The 24,224-nt window shown below is 39.7% G+C and overlaps 3 protein-coding genes across 4 annotated transcripts; all 3 read right to left on the bottom strand.

The window, feature by feature from the left end:
* Positions 1-6,562: 6,562 nt before the first annotated feature.
* Positions 6,563-8,716, bottom strand: LOC126608046 (uncharacterized). Its single transcript, XM_050275806.1, has 5 exons — positions 8,342-8,716; positions 7,754-7,910; positions 7,386-7,436; positions 7,096-7,188; positions 6,563-6,968 (listed from the first exon to the last, which is right to left on the bottom strand). The coding sequence occupies exons 1-5, from the start codon at positions 8,449-8,451 to the stop codon at positions 6,888-6,890; spliced, it is 492 nt and encodes a 163-aa protein (XP_050131763.1). The 5' UTR covers positions 8,452-8,716; the 3' UTR covers positions 6,563-6,887.
* Positions 8,717-9,167: 451 nt separating this feature from the next.
* On the bottom strand, positions 9,168-15,608 carry LOC126607633 (ATP-dependent DNA helicase Q-like 5). Its single transcript, XM_050275303.1, has 19 exons — positions 14,072-15,608; positions 13,929-13,982; positions 13,661-13,773; positions 13,290-13,502; positions 13,130-13,208; positions 12,757-12,810; positions 12,581-12,655; positions 12,378-12,431; positions 11,924-11,968; positions 11,744-11,838; positions 11,512-11,641; positions 11,289-11,387; positions 11,125-11,180; positions 10,922-11,024; positions 10,496-10,624; positions 10,196-10,365; positions 10,079-10,103; positions 9,872-9,987; positions 9,168-9,733 (listed from the first exon to the last, which is right to left on the bottom strand). The coding sequence occupies exons 1-19, from the start codon at positions 15,290-15,292 to the stop codon at positions 9,646-9,648; spliced, it is 2,919 nt and encodes a 972-aa protein (XP_050131260.1). The 5' UTR covers positions 15,293-15,608; the 3' UTR covers positions 9,168-9,645.
* Positions 15,609-15,741: 133 nt separating this feature from the next.
* Positions 15,742-22,667, bottom strand: LOC126607632 (uncharacterized). Of its 2 annotated transcripts, XM_050275301.1 has the most exons (6): positions 21,465-22,667; positions 21,253-21,361; positions 20,374-20,494; positions 19,456-20,247; positions 16,852-18,889; positions 15,742-16,528 (listed from the first exon to the last, which is right to left on the bottom strand). In XM_050275301.1, the coding sequence occupies exons 1-6, from the start codon at positions 21,658-21,660 to the stop codon at positions 16,101-16,103; spliced, it is 3,684 nt and encodes a 1,227-aa protein (XP_050131258.1). In that variant the 5' UTR covers positions 21,661-22,667; the 3' UTR covers positions 15,742-16,100. The 2 variants fall into 2 exon arrangements, with proteins under 2 accessions (XP_050131258.1, XP_050131259.1); XM_050275302.1 differs by lacking the exon at positions 21,465-22,667 and having other exon boundaries at positions 20,374-20,489.
* Positions 22,668-24,224: the final 1,557 nt, after the last annotated feature.

Genomic DNA, 24,224 nt, shown 5'->3' with positions numbered 1-24,224 from the left:
CCAAGATGCATTCTTGGAAGGTCCCCAAACATCAGTGTGAACATAATCAAGAATGCCTTTAGTGTGGTGAATAGCAGTGCCAAATTTTACTCTAGTTTGCTTACCCAACACGCAATGCTCACAGAATTCCAATTTGCATACCTTTGCACCTTTCAATAAGCCTTGCTTCACTAATCCTTGCAACGCTTTTTCACCAGCATGCCCAAGACGCATATGCCATAACCTCGTGGTGTCTGTGCTATTTGCGTCAGCAGCTTTGGTGACAGCTGCTCCACCAATAACTGTATTCCCCTGCAAGAAATACAAGTTATTTCGTCTTGTACCTTTCATCACCACCAGTGCCCCGTACACAGCTTTAAGAACTCCACCTTCCATGGTGATCTTGAGACCCTTGGATTCCAATGCACCCAGTGAGATGAGATTTTTCTTCATATCCGGTACATACCGAACATCACTTAATTCTCTGACTGTTCCATCATGCATCTTCAAACAGATTTTGCCTATCCCTTGTGTTTTGCAGGCATTATTATTACCCATTAAAACAACTCCACCATCCAGCTCCTCGAAATTAGAAAACCATTCCTGAATGGGACACATATGATAGGTGCAACCTGAATCCAAAATCCACTCATTGGAGTGACCATCAGCATATGAACTAGCCAAAGCAAACTTGAAATCATCATCATCTCCAGATTTTGCAATATTTGCTTCAGAACCCGCTTTCTCCTTCTCTTTGTTCTTCAATTTGGGGCAGTCTTTCTTCCAATGACCCTTTTGGCGACAAAAAGCACATTCATCTTTAGCAGGAAACTTCCCTCGTGACTTTGAACGAGATTTTCCCCGCTTCCCAGATTTTCTTTCCTCTGTTCGACCCCTTGCAACAAATGCCTCGGTTTGTGAATTGTGAGTCTTCAGTTCCTTCTTACGACACTCATGATTCACCAATGCCGCAGACACCTCATCAAGTTTCACCTCGGATTTTCCATACAATAGAGTAGTTGTCAAATGATCATAATCATCAGGCAATGAATTTAACAAACATAGTGCCTTGTCCTCGTCAGGAATTTTCATATCAAGGTTTGCTAAATCAGCAAGTATTTTATTATAATCATTGATGTGTTCGTGCATAGAGATACCTAGACGATACTGAAATCGGAAGAGTCGCTTCTTCAAGAAGAGACGATTTTCTGCGCTCTTGGTCATATACTTCTCCTCCAATTTCGTCCATAACTCCTTAGCAGAAGTTTCCTTCATATACGGGTATTTCAACTCCTTATCAAGGAACGATCGAATAGCAGCACAAGCATGAAGATTAATTCGCATCCACTGCTTGTCATCAATATCTTTTGGTTTATCTTCCAGAACCATATCCAACTCTTGTTGATACAACACATCCATAACTTCACATTACCACATACCAAAATTATTAGAGCCATTGAATTTATCAACCTCTAACCTTGTAGTAGTAGTTGGATGTCTATTGGATGAAGACGATGCTGACCCCTTCTTTACAGATTCATCTTTATCTCCAGCCATCTACTCGGCACTATTCACAAATACTGCACTGTTCACAAGTACAATACCGTTCACAGATACTGTAGCAGTTCACTGTTCACGGAACTGTAGCGCCAACACTATTCACGGAACTGGGCTCTGGTACCACTTGTTGTGCGGAAGCGGCATCCAACTGTAAGTGAAAAAGTAAAACAGAATAGAATAAAACCAACACCAACAAGAACACCAAGATTTATACTGGTTCGGCAATGCCTACATCCAGTTTGGCGACAACGGAGTATTCCACTATAATCAATGAGAACATACAATAGTCTTTATCACTCAATTTCCCAAAGACCCAAATAACCCAAGCTCACACACTTTGCAATAGGAAGGGAGAAAACCAAAAATACAAAGCAAAACAATTTGAGAAAAAATCTTTTCTCTGCCGAAAGGCTTCTTGCTCTTTTTCCTCTTCCTATTTCTTATCCTCATCTACGGGCTGCATCTTGCTTCTTCTTTTATAGCCAAAGAAAAGCTTCTCAAAGACATCAATGGCCAAAGGCCTACCATCAAGTCAAAAGAGTTAGGCACAATTGCATGTTTGTCTCCCACTACCAGTGACTTGATGGTAGGCCTTTGGCCATTGATGTCTTTGAGAAGCTTTTCTTTGGCTATAAAAGAAGAAGCAAGATGGATCCAAGAGCAAAGAAAGCTTTATTTATGGGCTTTAGCACTGGCGTGAAGGGATACCGACTCTGGTGTCCATATGAGAATAAATTTGTTGTAAGCAGAGATGTGACTTTTGATGAGGCTGCTATGGTTAATCAGAACAAGCATGAAGGTGAAACTGAAGCGACCGAGACCATGAGTAGCTCAAAGTAGGTGGAGTTACTGAAGACTCCAGTTGTTCCAGTAAGGTCTGATGTTACAACCACTAGTCCTACAGTTAATTCTGATGATGAGGAAGAGGATGATGAAGAGGAAGCACTTACCCAAGAGCCTCCACAACAACAAGACTACATTGCAACCAGAAGATTGAGAAGGGAAATTCGAAAGCCTGCTCGATTTACTGATATTGTGGCATATGCACTTCCTGTTATTGAAGATGATATTCCATCCGCCTACAAAGAAGCTGTCATGAGTTCAGAGTGCGAGTTGTGGAAGAAATCTATGGATGAGGAGATGAAATCTCTTCATAAAAATGAGACTTGGAATCTGGTTCAGTTACCAAAGGGAAAGAAAGCAATTGGTTGTAAATGGGTGTATGCCAAAAAGATGGAATCTTTGGGAAAAGACAATGTAAGATTCAAAGCCAGATTGGTAGCTAAAGGCTACGCTCAGAAGGAAGGCATTGACTACACTGAGGTATTTTCTCCTGTAGTAAAACATTCTTCTATTTGTATTCTGTTGGCTTTGGTTGTGCAGTTTGACCTTGAGTTGGCCCAACTTGATGTCAAGACTGCGTTCTTACATGGTGATTTGGAGGAAGAGATTTATATGTCTCAACCAGAAGGTTTTAAGGTTGCTGGAAAGGAAAATTGGGTTTGCAAATTGGAAAAATCATTGTATGGCTTGAAGCAGTCTCCAAGACAATGGTACAAACGATTTGATCGATTTATGATCGGGCAAAAGTACACAAGAAGTCACTATGACCATTGTGTATACTTTCGCAAACTACAAGATGGAACCTTCATTTATCTGCTTTTATATGTTGATGATATGCTTATAGCATGTAAGAGCAAAGTGGAGATTGAAAGGTTGAAGACTCAACTAAGCAATGAATTTGAGATGAAGGACTTGGGAGAAGCTCGGAAGATACTAGGTATGGAAATTGAAAGAGATAGAGCGAAGGGCAAGATTAGTTTGTGTCAGAAGCAATATTTGAAGAAGGTACTACAACGTTTCAGGATGAATGAAAATTCAAAACCGGTTAGTACACCTCTTGCCTCTCATTTCAAACTTAGCGCTTCTATGTCTCCTAAAACTGTTGAAGAGAGTCAGTACATGGCTCAAATTCCTTATGCAAATGTTGTTGGTAGTTTGATGTATGCTATGGTGTGTACTAGACCTGATATTTCACAAGCTGTTAGTATTGTCAGTAGATATATGCATAATCCAGGAAAAGGGCATTGGCAAGCTGTGAAATGGATTCTACGGTATATTCTGGGTACTGTGGATGTTGGTTTATTGTTCCAACAGGATAAAGTTACTGGTCAATGTGTTGTTGGATATGTGGATTCTGATTACGCAGGTGATTTGGACAAGCGTAGGTCCACTACTGGTTTTGTATTCACTATTGCTGGAGGTCCAGTAAGTTGGAAGTCGATTCTGCAATCTACAGTTGCTTTGTCAACTACTGAGGCAGAATACATGGTTGTAACAGAAGCTATAAAGGAAGCCATCTGGCTTCAAGGGTTGCTTGATGACTTAGGGGTTCAACAAGACCATGTGAATGTTCATTGCGACAGTCAGAGTGCTATTCATTTAGCAAAGAATCAAGTTCATCATGCACGTACGAAACACATTGACGTGAGGTTCCATTTTGTTCGTGAGATTATTGACGAGGGAGATATTCTTCTTCAGAAGATTGGGACCGCTGACAATCCTGCGGATATGTTAACAAAGCCAGTTTCATTGCACAAGTTTAAGCACTGCTTAGACTTGATTGGCATTTGTAAATTTGTTGATTGTCCCATGGGGGATTGGGAGACGACTATTAGGAGTTCTACTTAGAGGGTTTGAGCCAAGGTGGAGATTGTTGATTATTGACTCAAACATGTAGTCAAAGTTCAATTCTTTCGGCTACTTTGTGGTAGTGGGAGACAAACATGCAATTGTGCCTAACTCTTTTGACTTGATGGTAGGCCTTTGGCCATTGATGTCTTTGAGAAGCTTTTCTTTGGCTATAAAAGAAGAAGCAAGATGCAGCCCGTAGATGAGGATAAGAAATAGGAAGAGGAAAAAGAGCAAGAAGCCTTTCGGCAGAGAAAAGATTTTTTCTCAAATTGTTTTGCTTTGTATTTTTGGTTTTCTCCCTTCCTATTGCAAAGTGTGTGAGCTTGGGTTATTTGGGTCTTTGGGAAATTGAGTGATAAAGACTATTGTATGTTCTCATTGATTACAGTGGAATACTCCGTTGTCTCCAAACTGGATGTAGGCATTGCCGAACCAGTATAAATCTTGGTGTTCTTGTTGGTGTTGGTTTTATTCTGTTCTGTTTTACTTTTTCACTTACAGTTGGATGCCGCTTCCGCACAACAAGTCAGGTATCACATTATTCAAGCTGCTTTAGTTTCAAATTCTTGGAGTTTGACTCAAGATTAATATGAATTCTGAGACCTGATTCTCAAACCAGTTCTTTGCTTTCTAGACCTATTTAATTCTGCAACTATATGAAAAATTGTCATTTTTGTGTTACCAATTTGATAAACCAATCAACAACCGAAAGCACAATTTTGTAGCTGTCTAATTCTAGGCTGTCAATTTAGGTACCTAGAAGGTGCACTTATTCCTGATAGTAATGGTGGACTGGGTGCTCCGGAAGGACCTACTGGTCGCCAGAGGGACTATGTTGAGGTATTTAGAGACAAACAGAGACAAGAAATCTCCATCTTCGATATTGTAGTTGGAGATGTTGTGGTTCTGAACATGGGAGATCAAATACCTGCAGATGGATTGTTCCTGGATGGGTATTCCTTACAAGTGGACGAGTCAAGCATGACGGGAGAGAGTGACCATGTTGAAGTTGATTCCACCAAGAACCCCTTCCTGTTCTCCGGTGCAAAGGTAGTAGATGGCCATGCTCCTTGTGTAGATCCAGGTGCAAGGCTCCCCCACATGAATGTGAGGATATTGTCCGATACCTCAAGTGAGGTATGTTGCTATTGTTTTCTTTCAAATGTTTACATAACAAATATCTTTTTGCCGGTGTTGCCAATTGTTTTCTTTTCCTCATATGGTGGAATTATATTGGTCTACGTTGGTGGGTTGTGGCTCCGTAAGCCCGGAAGGCTTATGCAAGTAAAAGTAATAATGCAAGGCAAAAATTTTATTTATGCCCAGAGTGTCAAAACAGCTTTCATAGGAAATTAACCGTGTTTTCAATTTTTATTCACCTCAACGGCATATACATCTGTAGGTTACCATTTCTACACCGGGCCTTGTATCTGGAGACAAAGTTGAGTTTCTCCTCATTATAGCACCAACAGAGCCATCCTACCATCTTGCTCATGCTGCATTCAAAGTGGCCGAGGAATTCAAAGTTTCTGCAAGGGTGTGTGTGTGTGTTGTGGCCTGCAGGTAGTGTTAGAGGAGTCGAAGCAAGAAGCAAGGCATCATTGGTGCCCTGGGAGAATTACATTGACGTTGCGGAAGTAAAAAAGTCATCAAATTCTTCATCATGGTGGGATATTTGTCAAATGACTGATAAAGGAGCCATCCTAGTTCGACCGGATGAGCATGTTGCTTGGCGCCTGAAGTCAGGGGTTGTCCGTGACCCTATAACGGAAATGAGAAGGGTTTTCTCTGCTACGTTAGGCGTAAAACCATATACTAAAGATCAAGAAACTGATGCTATCAATTTGAAATTGAAATAAAAGTGATCTTGATGTGCAGATATAACATATTAGGTTTGTCGTAACATGAGACATTTCGGAACAGACTGTATTGTCATGTATGTCACTTTGTAACCAAGTTATGCTCTCTCTCTCTCTCTCTCTCTCTCTCTCTCTCTCTCAAAATAATTAGAGGGCCCAACTCAGGAAGACTCCAACATGATATAATCAAAATGGTGAAGGGACAATCAGAAGCTCCACCAGGAACTTTGATAGTCCCTCATCTGTAATCTTACTCGTTTGTTTGTGTTCATGCTTACTGTTTCTGTTCCCTTTTTTTACCGACGGGAGAGGAGAATTGAACTTGCACGCGATTACAGAACATCACTGCCTTCGCTCTCAGACGAGGCATGACATTGTGCAAGTGTCGATATGGAGACATTTGAGGAGATTTTGCTTTCGAAGCAATAGAATTGATGATTGAGTGGCAACTTTTGGCGATGCAAGCATGATAAAGGTAAAAACAGACTTAATTGGATGACAAAGTATGGTTCGTTTAACTGAGCATGGTACAAGTTGTCTCAACAAGACCATTTCGTCACGAAAAAAAAAAAAAAAAAAAACAATCAAATTACATCTTGCAAACACTTGTGTTTTTACAAAATGAAGACATGCTAATTGAATTATTATATAGATAAGAAGGCCTATGTCTTCAACTTTGGGAAGTATCGCGTATGAAGATGGATCTGCAATTCGCAATCCAAAGGCATATCAGATGTGGCTCTAGGAGATGATACCACAATATCACTATCTATGTGGATGTAAACCAATTCAGGATCATATTGTATGACTGATAGTAAGAGTAATCACATAGCCCATGCTTGCTGTGACAATTCCAAGCAAACCGCCAGCAACCACCTGTCAAACGGGAACAAGAATCATCATAAAAAACGTTCCCTTTTATCAAAGTTTTCGGCATCCTATACTCATGGAAACACTATCCACTAAACAATTTTAAGGTAAGAAACTAAAGCAATATAGAGACCTGAAGAGGGGTGTGGCCGAGAAGTTCTCGAAGTGGTCTGCTTTCAGCCAGAGGATGTTCAGCAGGGAGTTCATACACAATTTGATTCAAAACCTGAAGGGTATCGAAATCCAATGTTAATACGTAGACAACCAAATCAACCAAAATTTGAATAGGATACTCATGATGCTGAATTATATGAGAACACGATGAAAACATGGTATACAAACATCAAAGTGTCGGATGAAGTTAATTCTTAGACAAAGTGTTAAAAGAAAACTAGTAGAACCAAAAATATCAAAACTTCAAACCTCAGCTTGGCGTCCAGCGTGTAATCTTACACCGGTTGCATCATACATCACCTGCCACCAAATTTTCTACATTAGAGATCTCCAATTGACATGTGCAACACCAAAAACAAGAAAACAATAAATATTTATCATTGTTTCTAAAATGTATTTTTTTAAGTCCGTGTGCGTACACATTTCAGCTGGCTGCAGTGCAGTCTTATGGAGTACTGAACTAGCATAATGATCATATTATCCAATGATGAATATAAAATTCAATGCAAGCTCAAATGGTCTTCAGACTTGGAAAAAAGTGCAACAAATTATGAGTAAAAATGGAAAATCCCAAATGCTATCTGCGAAATGCTGCAGAAAGAAGTGAAGGATCTTACCACACATGCTAAGACCAATGCAATGGCAAAGAGTGATCCACCGATGCCTTCTTGGAACCCAACGGCTGTAGCAATAGCAGTAACAGTCGCAGAATGAGATGACGGCATTCCGCCGGATCCAAGAAGTTGCTTGAAATCCCATCTTCTTTCCTTGTACCTGCAAATCTATCAAGGTTTAAGAACTCTCAGAATAAACTAATAACACCAACAATCAAAAAGAAAAGAAGCAATTTCCCATTTCTCTACAGAGGTTCATTTCCACATACCAATCTCACATGAATCAAATTACCATTGTAACATCAAAATATGGCCAATATTTTACAGAAATCAAATTACCATTTAAGCATGTTTTGATTAAAGATATCGTTTTTCTAATCAAGAACCAAGATATGGGCAAACCCACAATTTCAATTAACAAAATCTATGGCAGTACAATTCAATTCAAGAACTTTCTTTTGGGTACATCGAAAAGGTCAAATCACGACTAAGACAATGCAGCGACACGGAATCACCACAAGAACCCAAAATTGACGGATTGGGTCGGATCCAAATTCGGATAACTGCGTGAGAAAGGAAAGAGAAAAGTACCAGGCGGTGAAGACCTTGATGAATTGGGCAATGGAGAAAGCTACGAGAGCAGAGAGGAGAGGGTAGTTGGTGAAGATTGAGGACGATGATGATGCCGCCGCCTCAACCATCGCGCTTTTTTGCTTTATAATTCTCCGAACGAGACTGCAAATATTCTAAAAGGTAAAATCAAAACCCCAAATCTGAAATCTTTGATTGTTTGATTCGCGGGAGGAGACAAGGAGGGAAAGAGGGAGAGAGAGCGTGACGTGAGAAATCAACGATCTACGGAGTTTTAGGCCTTTGCGCCGTCGTTTTGATTGAAAACAAAGGAAAGCGGTCAGAGTCTGAGAGGTGGCTGGAAATTCTAGGCTCCACGTTCTGGAAAGCTAAAGAAGCAGCTAGCAGACTTGTCGGCCGTTAATTTGGTATCCTTGTAACTAACGGTCTTTCCCCTTCTTCTTCTTTTTTTTTTTTTTTTTTTTTTTGAGCACATAGATATTTTTTTTGGTCAAAGCACACAGATATTTTACATTAAAGAAAGAGGAGGTTTGGCTGAACACACAATTAGCAGTCTAATTTGATATCGAATTCGTCATTCATGAGATTCGAACCTAAAACCCCTTTGTTGACTCTTGAGAAATATTTTTTTATTATTTATTTTTAATGATGATACATAAAACAACATTAATGTTATTCATGAAAAATCTTACTTTTGAAAAAAAATCCTTAAATTTTCTCTAACAAAGTTTCACAAATTTGGGTTCCAATCATTTGAGGTGTAATCAAATTAAGATTTTAAAGATTTTAAAATCAGATGTCGATTAGAATTTTAAAAACATTGAAATCATGGTGTAATCAAATTCAAATTTAATATAATTTACAAAAATTCTAATATATTTTGTAAAAATTAGCATTCGTCATATCGTAATTCCATCAGATTATTCATATTTAACACCGTCACGTGGTATAAACCTGAATGAGCCAACTAAAAGGCAAAATTTTTTTTTTTTTGGGTGCAACTCCATATCCTTCTCGTCGCATGACTGATGGAGAGACGGGGATATACCCCGTTTACACGGAAGATCTCTGTTTCCCTTGTGCCTTGGTCATACGAGTGACGCGGTACGGAAGCCTCTACCCAAGAATCTTTCCACCCACAGGGAATGAAAGATGTGGTAGCTTACTGCTTACCTGCCATAACTGAGTTTCCATAGCACTAGAAACGGCAAAAAATCATCAGTTCTGTGCTGGTTTGATAAAAACGTGTCACTCTTTTTCTTCTGTACTTTGTTTATCCGATCCCTAACTGCATTCTAAGCAGCTTAGACAGCATTCTTCCCCACAAAATTGACCAGTTCCGCCCTTGCCGTGTCCATTACCACCTGGAAGTCTATACTTGTGTATCTTCCCCTGTGATGAAGATATAGCATGTCAGCTCAAACTTGTTTCCAGTGAAGAACTTGATACTGTATAAAAGCGCATTGCCGAGAAAGTGGATCGAACACTTCAAATGGTGTCGGACCCTGCAAATCAAGTTTGTTTACGTACCAGAAGTGAGTTTTAGACCAGGATGTAGAAGGATAGGATGGACTTGCAATGCCATGCATTATCCTAGCAACAGCTCTGGGAGTGAATTTGGCCTGTGAATTGCTCTGCAGAAAGACCTGTCAATCCAAGAGGAGCCAATACATTAGAACTGCCAAGCACGAGCTGTCTCGAGTATATTAGGAGCTGATCACATACGAAGGTTCTTACTTTTATATCTGCTCGCAAAAATCGGCTGCACATGTGAATGTTAAAGATATCAGCACACAGAGTAGGAAATCTTGATGCCAAATGATTTAAGTTCCAACAACCAAAGATCATACCGACCTGGATTTACCCATCGTATTAGGGACTTCAGAATTGTCATCTCCATCGAAGTATTCGACAATTTTCTTTTGCAAACATTGTGTGTGTTGGGCATCACAACAACCTTTCGTCTTCTCGCAAGAGTTAACAGCAAAAACTGCCGCATTAAACATTGCGTCCAACTTCCGCACCTAAATCAAAAGCAGAACATATTATTTGTACAAGAGAAACACGTTGTATTTGTACTTCCTCCACTGTTGTTTACAGTGGACGTGTACTGAATTGATAAAAACGTTTAATGTGGTAACAATTATCAATTACCTTGCAACTTTCAACCTCTGATAACCATTTTGTGAGATGTGCTGATAGAGAACAAAGATCTGCCGGGGCTTCGACGATTGTAAAACAGTAGGCTTGGTCCTTCAGTTCGTATGTTACTTCTCCTTTCAACTAAAATAACATAAAAAGATGACCGTATGAACATTATGGTATCATATGTAGGGGGCAGGGGATGACAACACAGTAAAATTTTTCACCTATAGAAGATAATAAAACACAGCAGCTTATCAAAAGCGCAATTATGAAAATCAATGGCAGGATGAGGTTTGAACAAATCTTACCAATAAAAAAGAGAAAATATACAATGAAATAAAAAACCATAGTACAATTCACCCTTCGTTTTTCCGTTTCCAACTCAAATGGTTAAGTTTTCACAAAAAATAAGATTTTCTTTTGAAGGACTTGAACCTTTAAAATTTGAAGATGATTGGAAAGGACAGTAGCTGTAACTCCAATGCTATTTGCCACAGTCGGTAGGTCAAACACGTATTGTCCTTGCTTAGTCTCAGACCTGAAAATTTTCACTAAGCATAAGTTGTTTTGCCACATATTTCTTGGTGTAAAATAGTTTTCAACTTCTTTGTGTAATCAAAACCACTGATTATACTCACTTTTTCAAAATTGCAGCAACAAGAGCATCTTTCCCTGCAAGTAAAGCTGGGGATGTCTGCATTAAGTACCGCAATATTCAACCATCAAGAGGTCAGTTTTTGTGACATTATAATAATTCAAAGTTAATCTTGGCGAAGTAGAAACCTCTAAACATGCTACCTACATTATGAAAATTCAAGGTGCAAGTCACATTTAACTCTGGAAGTAAATGCAAATACTGCACTTCACCCAACTCCAACTGCGTTAGAAGTGTGAGCATCACCTGCCAAAACAAATGCCAAGAATAGAACATTTTAGTGCTTAGCTTCTGAAGGTCCTTGTGAGTGATTCTTCTATCTTCACTTAAAAATTTAGAATATTGAACAGAATTAGTAGCAGAGAAGGACCTCTTCTTTCATATCAAACTTGCGAGATGCAGTTTCTTTAACCAATGAACAAACTTTCCCATGCGAGTTCTCATCACTGGTGAATACTTGACAGAGGAATTTGTTTACCGTATATTCATCCACACCATCACTGAGAAGTAAGAACACAATACATAAAGTCGTGAACCACTACTAACCTATGAAAGCATTTGATAAAGGGAAAGTAATAGAAGATGATGCCATATTTAACTACCTATACATAAGACTGCGAAGTTTAAAATATGTGATATCATCACAATAAAGATGGCAATGGGACAACCTCCCATCCCGCCCAGCTCGTCCAATTTCCTACATAATTTATCATTCATTTTGTTAACAAATCTAAGACAAAGAAGCTTTTAGAAAAATACAGTGGTTTTGAAGAAACTTCCACCTGAACATACTCCTCCAAGCTTTCTGGCAAGGTGTAATGAATCACCTGAAAAAGATGCAATTTAGGACTTCCAGATACAACTGGTAAACAATGGTACAATAAATCAGCATATTGTGATGCAAATATATGCCGGCATTAAGTAAACATGCGAACATTTATGTTTATGCATGCAAATCGATCCTGACTTTGTCTTTCTTTTTGTGGTGGATACAAGTCATCTTTTTCTAGACTTTCTCAGAAGCCAGGAGCACAAGGCACACGTAATATCATGATACCCCATTTGTATACTCCAAAGTTTATTATGCTTTTCATACACTAACCTAATAGACATTCAGTACAGACACCAAATGTTGTCTTTCTCAGGTTACAGTTCAGGTGAATACGATGCAATGAACAACACTAATTATGAGTTTTTCTGGAAAGGAAAACAAAGTTATGAGTATATTTCTCTTACAGCACCAATATCCCTCTTGTCAAGGCCCATGCCAAAGGCCACAGTTGCAACAACCTTCCATCAAAACATACAAGTCAATCATCCAAGAATTTGATATTTGAATTTGCTACATATGTAAAAGGAAAGAAAAAGAAACATATCTGTAACACAAAATTAAACGAGAAGAATATAGGACTAAGGAATGAGCGGAGTAATTTTCTTACCACTCGTATCTTGTTAGTGAAAAACAACTCCTGCACTCGACTACGATCTTTAGCAGGAATACCACTGTGGTAACTCTGGTTAGCATTTTACCATAACTTGTTAGGTTTTTAACGTTCCTCATCAATATTTACATACAACTTGTGGATCATGCAACTGAGAAACATGGAAAACTAACCTTTGCAGAGATATTATTGTCACATAAGTATCTGCTTATCATTTCAGTTTCAAACTGCAAAGTTAGAAAGCAAGATTATTTTCCGCTCAATGTCAAGAATGTAGGATTATATTCATCCATCCTAAATGAGTATCAAGAAAGAAGGCAAAATTAATTGCAAGAAGTGTTGGCAATCCTCAACCGCTAGTAGTTTAACAGTATTCCATTTCTCCTCCAATAATCTGAAGTTTGAGTATTTCCTCATACAAGAAGGTTATAAATATTGCCTCAGCTTGTTGAAAATGTTATTCTAGAACCACCTTAAAACTATCAAATACAGTGTTACAAAACATCTTAAGGAAATGGGATACCAGACATTTGACTCAATGTGTACCTGAAATTTGCAGTAGATAATGATGCTCTGAACATCCTTGAACGAAGTTGACTTGATCAACATCAGCAGATCTTTCATTCTATTTAATTCATAACAGATTCAGTTACACATGTAAGAAAACTGATAAAATGAAGGGGGAGAAAGAAGTATTCAGACTTGCCTATTTCCACTCAATGACACTGAAAGTTGTAAATTATCCCTTAGTATTGCTTTTTGAATGAGATTAGTTGGAGGAATCTCTAAAGCAGACATGACAGAACCCAAAGTTGTGGCTGTGGCCGTAGCTGTCATAGCAAGAATGCAGTTGACATTGAGCTTGGCACGAAGAAAAGAAGCTCTAAGCCTCATATATGAGGGACGGAAGTTATGTGACCTGGAAAACCCTTCAAAATTAAGTATTTAAGGGGAATTACATGCCATAAGATATGAAATTCAGCTGGAAGGATTAGGACACTGTGGAGTAATAATCAAACTATAAAAGACATTAAAACAAGAAGACAATAGTTGGTGCAACCATCACTATTCACTTACCATTCTGAAACACAGTGAGCTTCATCCACCACAACAAGAGACACAACTATGTTAGCGGAAAATATAGACAAGAATTCCGCATTCAAAAACCTCTCCGGCGAAACAAAAAGCACCTAAAATACAATCCACCAAACTTTAGCTCTCTGGAAACAATCCAGATAGAACAACTCATACACTACATGAGTAAACACTCGATGTAAGACACATTTTACATCCACTGGGGACAAATCATACTCAAATTTACTCAACAATATGTTGACATACCAACCTTTAACTCCCCTTGTTGAAGCAGCCTTATTGTCTCGGAAGCTTCTTCAGGTCTCTGAATAAACAAAAGGAAACAAATTACACCCACCTATTTGTATGTGAGCAAAGAGAGACATAGACTGAGACCGAGAGAGCGCAGCATACCTGATTGCTACAAATAAGACCGCCACGAATCATATGAGGCAGCTGCTTAAGCTGGTCAATCATCAGTGCAATCAATGGACTGACAACCAAAGTTACCCCAGGTAAAATCAATGAGGGCAACTGATAACACAACGATTTGCCAGCACCCGTAGGCAAAACAAGCATTGTCGACTTCCCCTCAAGCACCATCTTGATTGCCTCCAACTGCCCATCTCGGAACAATTCATACCCGTAAGTTAGCCTCAACAGTTTCAACAAATTCTCATCACTCGGATCATTTCTAGCCATCGAAACCGCCTCTTCAAACGATTCGGAATCAAATTTCGGTCTTTTACTGTCTTGCTTTCGAATCTGTTGTTCTGCAATAGCATCTGCAACCAACTCATCTTCTTCACCAATTGTCTCCCCATCATTTTCACCTACTGCTTTCAATTTCCTTTTCCCCTTTCTGTAAAATTTTCGACGACCCGACGAGCTGCTATTTCCTCTTCGGTTCACGAATTTGCGCTTCCCCCGATTCAGATTGAGCTTCACAAAGTTCCCTTCTGCCCCACTGCTTCGAAACTTCACAGGTGCCGAAGGCACATTGCCTCCAATCAAATTGAAACGTTTCTTCACAGCTATGGCCGAAACTCCAGACTTGGCAGCAGCCGCTTCGCGTTTTGGCTCTGGCGGTACCCGATTCGGGGCAGAAGAATCAGACCCGCCAATCGCAGCCGTTGGATCCGGCTTCGGCGCCGAAGAAGACAGCGGCGGCTTGTCGTCTTGGAAAGAATCAAAATCGATGGAGGTCCGTCGGATTTTGGAGAACGACGGTGACTGGAACAAGTGCCTACCCTGTGGGGCGAGAAGGGTATCGCTGGAATCGACGGTGGGGATCGCGCGGGATGGATCGGACGGCCAGCGGCAGATTTGGTAGGGTAAATTGGGGAGGAGGAGAGGAGATGGATCGGGCGGCGGGTCGGGTCGGGTGGGCTCGGAAGAGGGAGTTTCGGGTTTGGAAATGGGTTTGGACTTAGACGAAGGTCTGTACCTAATTCTCGATGTGCGGGAGGAGAGAATGCTAGGCTTTGGCTTTGGCTTTGGTGGCGGTGGCTTCCGATTTGGCGCCGGTTGTCGCTTTGGATTTGTCGGTGGCGGCTGTGGTGGTAATGAAGGTTTAGTGTGTCTTGGGGGAGTGGCAGAGATGTGAGAGCCGTCGGAGTCGGAATCGGATTCCATGGTGAACTTTGGTCGGAGAAAATTGATTGAATTTTCAAGTCCTTTACTTGATGATATGGTTTTCCCGCCATATTTTGAGCTTTCTTTTTTAGCTATGGTTTCCCGCCATGGTTTAGATTTTCTCTTTCCCTTCTCATTTTATGTAATTTTTAGGACTCTATGATTTTGGGTTAAGTCAAAGTGAAACAATAGGATCCTTATAATATTTTTCTTGGAACTCCTCCATGGCGAGAATTGAACTTGACACTTCAGTTAACTCTACCAAGGTTGCTGAATTTCATCACCGGGCTATGGTCAAGCTGTGGAGATAAGAGGATAATGATGTTTACGAAACACTATGAATAATAATCAAACTATGGAAAGGTAAAACGAGAAGTTCCAAGTGAGAAGACTACTAGCATCCCCTATTATTTTCGCTTCAGCAATATCTAGTAATAATAATCAAGGTATATTCTAAAACAATCATAATGAATATGAATGAATTGGGTTCTCGTACACTCTAGTGGAGGAATTGAACCACATCGAACTTGCTGATTCACTAACAAGGCCGGAGCAACCACAAACCTCCGATGCCTCTCACCAATTATCAGCTCCTAATGACAGAGGAAAACTTTACAATTACATCGCCAAAACATCGTGGATTCTTACAAACATATCGGAACCGATACAAACACTTAGCAAGAACCCCCAAACAGCCCCTTCAAACAATAAAAAAAATAAAAATAAAAAACATTAAAATACAAGTACTGAGCACCATCTCCTCCATAAAGCACGGCGGGCGCTTTGAGTGGGATTAGAATGGAGACTATCACATTATAGTGCAGTTGCACTTGGATTCCAGCTTTGGAGGCTTCATGCCGTCTACCTTGGGAAGCCCTACATTCCGTTGCAAAGACTCGTCAACATTCTCATCGTTCTCAGTCTTACTAGCAGGAAGCTCAGCATCTGTTTCCACCCGCTTTGGCTTGCCCTTCTGAGGTTTTAAAGAAGGTCGACTAACAGTTCTGCTGCGTGGTTCCTTTCTCTCAGGATTGGATTTCCCCAATATTGTAACCGTTGGGTGAAAACCTTCTAAAGGGACTGAACTTTCCTTTTCCATCGCTGTGGCTGCAGCCTCATAGGCCAGATTGTGGACAATGGAGCTGCAGAAGAGTATTGTATCTGTTGCCTCTTCTAGTGTCAGGCTTCGTGCCTTTCTTCGACCTTGTGACTCAACCATTACGGTTGATTCCTCTTCTGAAAAAACATATAGGACTTGTCAGCTAATCACTATAATTACTTCTAAAAACTGAGAATTAGCAGAATACAATCCTGAGAGAGCACGAATGCATATGAGAATATAAGGTGGTCAGGAAGCCATAACAAATAGGGAATCATGCTTCTTTCAGAGGGAAAGATGAGTAACACATAGGACGAGGGGGAGCAAAATAGTCATATATTATTGTAATTCTAACTCATGAACTCCACACGATACTCACCACCCTCACCGAGAAAAGTTTTAAGTCAATAAAGTTTGTCAAACATTAAAAAAAAAGTCTCAACGCAATTTTAAATCATACCTAGGATGCCATAAGCATTACTAGTGGTGTTGGTTTCTGGAACTGAAGGTGTCATATCACTGTCAGAAGGAATTGGAACTGAAGGCTCCTGACCTTCCCCAATTGTGCTTTTTGATTCAAGGGAAGCATCACCGTACATTGAACAAGAGGCACTCTGATCACATTTTTCAGTTTCTATTTCTGATACTGTGATCAAAGAGCTGTGAGTAGCAGTCTCTTCAGCATCCACTCGGACAACACTTATGGTGTTTTCGTTGTTGAATGAATCTGGAGTTACAACTGAACATTCAATATCTATGGAACTCCTTGCATTGTTTTTCAATTCTTCACCATACTCATCTGAAGCACAATTTTCACAATTTGGAGATGGAGCTACAGAATTGTCCTCTAACAGAGTGCTAACTGCCTGACTCGACAATTCTGTGGTAGAAGCATCAAATCTTCCACTGCTAGAACTGAACTTAGTATCATCTTCCTCAGCAACAGTTGTCCTGGAAGAAGCTGTAATAGTAACATCTGGTTCTGTACATTCTAAAGCTAGGGAGCGTTCCTGAGATGTTGTGTGCGCCACCTCTGCGACATCATATTCAACATTTCCCACAGTAACCTCAAAACCATTATCATGTTTGTTTGACGAAAGACCTAATGTTTGGCGAGCATGGTTTGGATCTCCATGGGATGATCCAATGCTTTGGGGTTTCATATTTGTGTCATTTGTGTGATTCTCCATGTCTGATTTCTTGCCACTCAGCTGTCGCTGCACATGAGTCTCTGTTTGTCTAGCTGAGCCATAATCAACTGACGATGATGCAGAGAAACTATCCAAGTCTGATTTCTTGCTGCTCAACTGTCGCTGCACACGAGTCTCCGTTTGTCTAGTTGAGCCAAAATCAACCGAAGATGATGCAGAGAAACTACCATGGCCAATGGAGCTTCTCATACTGTTTGAACTTTCTCTAGCATATGACAGATTCTCATAAGGTATGGTTGTGGCTGTGAAAGTCCTGCCCTGAACAACAGACCCCTTGCTACTGCTTGTTCTCTTAAGCAGTATGGAAATGCCTGCACCTTCTGAAATGTCTGCCCTCATATTTGGATAGTTAGAATGATGCAAATTCTGACCCCCGGTGTCACTATTAGGTTGGCTACAACCAACCGTTAGTGAAACCACCCCTTGCTTGTTGGCTAGTCCATCCTCAACTCCCTCCACTGGTCTAACAAGAGATTGTTCTTGTAAACAATTAGGGATTTGCTCACGATCAATATTTTGGCCTGGATCGACATTCTCTTCACCCTGGGAATTGTTTGGTTTTCCCAAATCAGAAACTTGTAAAGATCCAGGCACAACCACCATGGTTTCCAATACATCCAAAGGTTTTTCTTCTTCCACAATTCCGACAGACAAAGCTGGAGAGTTTTCACGAACTTCAGGTATCTCCGGCATCATGACAGTCAGAAGTTTATCTTTCCTACTGCACTCTGGACAAAATCTAATGTTACTTTCCACCCCATCAGAAACATAATACCTGCAACCACATTTAGGACAAGTTTCCATGTCTTCGAGATTATTGATTCCTGAAAAATCACCCTTAACATGAGAATCTTCAGAGGTTGGACTGACTTCCATGATGTTATTGGGGTGAACATAATCCTCCGAGCGACTAGCTCCACACTCCACTGTACTGGTGACTCTATTGAAGTCGCCGTGATGAATGTCACGTGAGCCATCATGGACATCATGCCTGGTGTCTTCATCTACTACATCCATCTTATCAAAGCCAAATACTTCTTCATGACCATCAGAGTATTGCACTTTCTCAGATTCACTGGCCATATCATCCTGGTTGTGATCACTCCCTTCCATATCATGTGCAACACTAGTACCCAGATCAGAACTTGCATTGCTGCTAGTTGTGACTGAGGAGTTCCTGGAAATCAGAGGACGATGCGCAGAGCTTGCTTTTCCAACATAGAAGGTGCTACTGGGAACACTAGATAAGAGCGGCCGAAACATGTTCTGGGAGCCTTTCCGTTGATCCTGCACGGACATGGTAAGGCATTTAATCCTATGATGTGGATTTCTATAACGTATGAATGGAGAAATCACAATGAGTGAAGTGCAAATGTAACATATTTATAACTACAGGATTCCAAGGTGTTACATTTCATCAAAAAGCACTAGATTATAATGGCAACCTAATAAATATTAAGAGAGAGAGAGAGAGAGAGAGAGAGAGAGAGAGAGAGAGAGAGAGAGAGAGAGAGAGAGAGAGAGAGAGAGAGAGAGAGTAAGAGAGAGAGAGAGGAATATTATAATAATTCAGTGCAGTTCCAATTTTCATCATTTTTTATAACTTTGGTTAAATCCAATGTAACTTTATTACTTGAAGTAGGAAAGAAACACACACCTAAGAGACCTTGAATTGAAACCTAGAGAAAACATTAGCAGGAACGAGTTCGGAAATTGTACAAAATTATATTGCTAAGTCATTGCATAAGAACTTTAGCAAACTATCCCTACTTTCAAATAATTGCCTTTCATCAGATAATAAAAGAATTATTTATCATAATGGATGCAATTTAATGCACTAGACCATAAAGTACCATTTGCCGAAGGGCAGAATCAAAGGATCTTTTTGGAGCAGAAGATGAGGACACCACTTTGGCTGGCCTCTTTGAGAAGGCCACAGCTCTGTTGTTTGAGAAAGTACCAACTCTTCTTGAAGTCAATCGGTCCAAACTACCCACAGGAAGAGATTGTAGAGAGTCTAGATCATCATCAATGGAAGATGCTAAAGAACCTTTGCTGTGAGAACTAAATGGGTCTCGATCATGACTATGAGATGAACTGACACTTCTAGAAGCAGTTGGAGACATTGATTGCCTTCTGTAGTTGGAGGAATTGTCCCTACCATTTCTAGATGCTGGTGAGGAACCCCTCACATATGTTGCCGGACGATCAGCAAGAGAAGTACGAAGGTTGGGAGGTGCATCACAGGAGAAGCCTGGAATATTGGTTTGCCATGCTCTTATTTTAGGTGAAGCAGAGTTCCCTCGACTTGTCTTTACTGGGGAAGTTCCTCTCATCCCAGGTGAAGCCCCACTACTGCCGGACCCAGTGCTCGTCCTCCGTGGTGTGGGGGTAGACGACCTTGGGGGAGGTGTTGGGGATTTACTTGGGGGAGTAGATGGTCTCTGTGAAGGAGTAGATGGTTTCTGTGATGGAGAAGATGGTCTCCATGATGGGGTAGCATGATGTAGACTTGGGGTTGGACTGGAATGGCGTACTGGTGATGGCCTTCCCCTTGATTGGATTGTACTATTCCCCGAACGAGGAGATGGGCTTAAGCGATTAGGACTAGCACTACCCCTGCTACTTCGGTAACTCTTCTCCATCTGAAAATAAAGCAAGTATGATGTAAAATATACGGAAAATAATGATATCAGCATAATGTTTTAAGGAAACATCAATGAGATGATAACTAACATAATCAAGTCCCATAAAAGTGATTTGACCCCTACCGTGGATGATCTTGATATAGAAATAGGTTGACTTCGAGGTCTGCCCCTCTGTGGTGCATTAACTGGTGGCGGTTCATCATCCAATGAAGGAAAAAGAGGGGTGTCGGGAGGCGTTACTAACCTTTGATATTTAAACACCATATCTTCCATCAGTACAAAGACAGAAATAGGACTGACACTTAAAAAAATCACTAAAGGAACAAAATGTAACCCATTTCTAACGACATAATGATCATTTAGTTTCAGTGAATAAATGGACAAATTTCAAGCAGTAAAACTTTCATCTTTTTGACAGAATCGCTCAAATTCTCAGCCAGTTACAATGCAAGAATCAAAATATGCATGTAAAAAACACCCTCTTAGTTTGCGAGATCATTTTGGCACCCAAAAAGTCACTTCCACACTCTTCTATTTTCTCACACATGAGGAGTTCACAAGGTTGTTTAAAGTTGTTTTTGGAGTGCCAAAATCATCACCCAATTTTTTTAGGGAAATAATTTCTGCTTTCTTTGTCACTTGGTGCGATGGCAAGTGCCTTCGCCCATGAGCGGTAGGTCTCGGGTTCGAAACTTGGGAGCAGCCTCTCCATAAATGGGGGTAAGGCTAGCCGACATTCACCTCTCCCAGATCCTGCGTAAAGCGGGAGCCTTGTGCACTGGGTACGACCTACTGAACAATTCCTAGTCTTTAAGGTAGAAAGCTTGTCTTACAATTTATAACCAGGATGTATCACTTGCTTACAATGTAAAACGCTTACAAATTGATCCTAGATGCAATTTAATCATGTCTTTAGTACTTAAGAGTGCAAAAACATATCTTAAAACTAGAAATATAGCAACGATAAATTAAGGTATCAAACAAAGAAAAAGTATAATTCACCAGTCATAGTCATTTTTCTCCCCCTCCACATTAAACAGGTCGCTACTCTCTCCACGCGTCGGAATGGTGATTCCAAGCTTCACACCCGAAAATTGCCTCAATTTTGTAGCTGTAAGATAAAAAACATAAACAATCCCCGTCAACCCTGCCACCCAAGACAAAATCCTGAACTTTACACTTCCTAGCAAATGATATAAGGAATGGCATCTTACAGAATGTGTCCTCAAGATCATCCGACGACTGAAGCAAGAAATCCTCTTTTTCTCGGGTCTGCATTTCGTTGAACAAGGCAAGATCTTCATCTTTGTCTTTCAAAAACACTGCGCTTTCAAAACTTCGACCCCGTCTGTGAGGGTTCCCTCTTGGCTCTCGTCCAGGAGAGCACCTCAATGACGGCGAAGGAGGCATCTCTCACAACCGAAAACTACACAATCAAAACAGACACCCCAACCACTCCATACAACGCAAATTGAACCAGTAACCCACCATATACACCAAGCTAGTACTCACAATGACAATAATTTGAGCAACCAAACTCGTTCACGATTCGCCGGCAACACGAAATGCACCAAATTAAGTTAATTCCAATTCCCACAGCTCAATAACAGTGGGAATCATACATGCCAGGTCCAAGTCAACTCAAAGCCCAAATAGTATCCAAAATTCAATACAAAATTGCATAAATTAACGCAGCAACTGAAACAACCGTACCAGTCGCAATGCAGAGGCTCAACATCGACGTACGTAATTCAATCAAATTACGACCTTCATCGTGTACTGAAGTCTCAAAACCCTAGATTCTGCCATTTGAAGACACCAAAACAGAGAAACCACCGCACCCGCCACCAGAAACCTAATTCCAACTCCAATTCACCTCCCACCAACCACTTCACGCCGCCACTGAACCCGAATTCACACCGCCACTGAACCCGAATTCACACCGCCATTGACAAAACCACTTCCGGTGCTTCCACAACTCGACTCACAGACAAAAAAGCCCTCCGCACAACTCACTGCGATCCCGAGAACTCGAAGCTCGACATCAGAGAGCTGGAAGATGGCAATCGCAACGCGACGAATGCTGTATCAGGCAGTCGGATCTAAAGCATTTACTGCTTTGCCTGCACGCTTACGGATCGGAAGACGAAAGCGGTAACGGATCGGTGCGGCAGGAAAAGGAAAGTGGAATTCTCAGGAATTCTTCCCTCTCCTCCGAGCAAATTTATACGGTGCGAGTCTGCGAGAACGGAAGTGGAAAAACTGAAAATATAAAAAATAAATAAAACTGTGGTTTTTTTGTCGTCCGGATTTTTGCTTGTTTCCTCCACAACAAAGCTTTCGTTTTCTCTTTTTTGCTTCTTCGGTTTTCTCTTTGCTTTTTTTTTTTCTTTTCTCTTTTTTTTTTTCGTGATTTTCTTTCTGTCAATTGCACTTTCTCTGCTTCTTGTTAAATATTTACGAGCGTTGCAACTGCCGTTCACGGTAAGCAGTCTCTGCTTATCCTTTAACCCTTCGTTTTGTTTTTCGCTTTTGTCATGTATTCACAGCATTTGTTAATTTCGTTTTCATACAGATTTTGTATTCTATTTTCCTAATTAAAACTGAAATCTAGAGTGCCCAAATACACGGAAATTGTCTTCTTTTTTTTTCTCGAACAAATGATATTATCTACATTAAAAGATAAGAAAGTGAGTTAAGTCTTACAATGGATTTGCCGCATAGTAACGTGGAGGAGTGAGCTAAGTTTGACAATGGACTTGCCATAATGATATGTTAATTCGTTTTTTGGGAAAATGGAACCTAAGACATGTCATTTATGAGTTAAAGAAAATATCAGTACATCATAGTACTAAATAGCAAGGTCTAAAATATCGATATTATCATCGAAATTTCCGTGTTTTGGACTACCGATATTTCCGATATCATCGATATTTTAGACCTTGATAGGAACTCTATGTGGTACTAAGTCGCTTATGTATCTTATCATGCAATGTATGAAGTGTAAAATATTGTACTAATTCATTATATATAAATGATTATGGTGTGTTTAAACTTCTTTCATTAATTAATACATATTTTCTACACTCACAATGTTTGTCAGCTCGCTATATAATCAACTTAAATCAGTTAAATTCATCATGCAATGCATTTCCTTCCAATTTTTTTTTGTAATAAACTAATAGGTAATTAACTAAATAAACATCCTACAAAGTTTCAATAAAAATTTCCAAAGTTTTTTCTTACAATTTCCGTGGTTTTTATTCAATTTTTATTGATATCGATAATATCCCGATATTTCCATCAAAATTTTCGTATTTTTTTACTACCGATATTTCAATATCATCGATAAGTAGTACGTATCTTTACACAATGTATCAACATGTTACCAATAATGTACCAAATTATTAGTAAGTTGCATTTAATAGATATATGTATGTATGTATGTATGCATACGTATAATATCATTTAGAATTTTGGAGTACATTGGTACGTTTAGAATAACACTATTTGGCTGCACATCCAATTCAACTTTTTTTATAAGTAAAAATTTAAATCAATTATTCTCACCGAAGAAATAAATAGATTTTCCTACCAAATCTATTTTTGCAGGTATCTTGACTAGGTTATAGTGTATATACACTTCGTAGTTCATAGGTTTTAATAATTTTTGGTATCTCAGCTCCAATAATCAATTTATTTCCATACTTCCCATACAATCCCATACTCGTAGATTGTATTCTAATTTTAGTTTCAACTTCGACTTAGTAAACATTATTTTGCATTTTTTATATGGATACTTAACTCCTCAGTAATATAAATCATTATCCGACACGTATTAAAAAATATCTCATTAAAATATAAAAGTAAAGTTATACATATTTGTTAAGGGAACTCTTATTAGCACTCTAAAAATCTCATTATACACTTCTCACAAGTGTAATTTTCTTACTAATTATAGAATGTTTGAAATG

Source organism: Malus sylvestris, chromosome 16 (genome assembly GCF_916048215.2).
Source record: "Malus sylvestris chromosome 16, drMalSylv7.2, whole genome shotgun sequence".
NCBI classification, from domain to species: domain Eukaryota; kingdom Viridiplantae; phylum Streptophyta; class Magnoliopsida; order Rosales; family Rosaceae; genus Malus; species Malus sylvestris.
The sequence above is the reverse complement of the archived record's forward strand: the minus strand, read 5'-3'. Positions and strand labels throughout refer to the sequence as shown.

What these genes read in the sequence shown, in the direction of transcription:
- LOC126608046 (XM_050275806.1), bottom strand. Translation starts at nt 8,451, where the DNA reads ATGGTTGAGGCGGCGGCATCATCATCGTCCTCAATCTTCACCAACTAC. An exon ending in ACGCTGGACGCCAAGCTGAG is followed by an intron (nt 7,189 to 7,385) that starts GTTTGAAGTTTT and finishes GATACCCTTCAG; the next exon opens with GTTTTGAATCAAATTGTGTA. An exon ending in TCGGCCACACCCCTCTTCAG is followed by an intron (nt 6,969 to 7,095) that starts GTCTCTATATTG and finishes CCCGTTTGACAG; the next exon opens with GTGGTTGCTGGCGGTTTGCT.
- LOC126607633 (XM_050275303.1), bottom strand. Translation starts at nt 15,292, where the DNA reads ATGGAATCCGATTCCGACTCCGACGGCTCTCACATCTCTGCCACTCCC. An exon ending in GTTGCTGCAATTTTGAAAAA is followed by an intron (nt 11,025 to 11,124) that starts GTGAGTATAATC and finishes GAAAATTTTCAG; the next exon opens with GTCTGAGACTAAGCAAGGAC. An exon ending in TGGTCTAAAACTCACTTCTG is followed by an intron (nt 9,734 to 9,871) that starts GTACGTAAACAA and finishes TCTTCATCACAG; the next exon opens with GGGAAGATACACAAGTATAG.
- LOC126607632 (XM_050275301.1), bottom strand. Translation starts at nt 21,660, where the DNA reads ATGCCTCCTTCGCCGTCATTGAGGTGCTCTCCTGGACGAGAGCCAAGA. An exon ending in CTATATCAAGATCATCCACG is followed by an intron (nt 20,248 to 20,373) that starts GTAGGGGTCAAA and finishes CTTTATTTTCAG; the next exon opens with ATGGAGAAGAGTTACCGAAG. An exon ending in TAATGCTTATGGCATCCTAG is followed by an intron (nt 16,529 to 16,851) that starts GTATGATTTAAA and finishes ATGTTTTTTCAG; the next exon opens with AAGAGGAATCAACCGTAATG.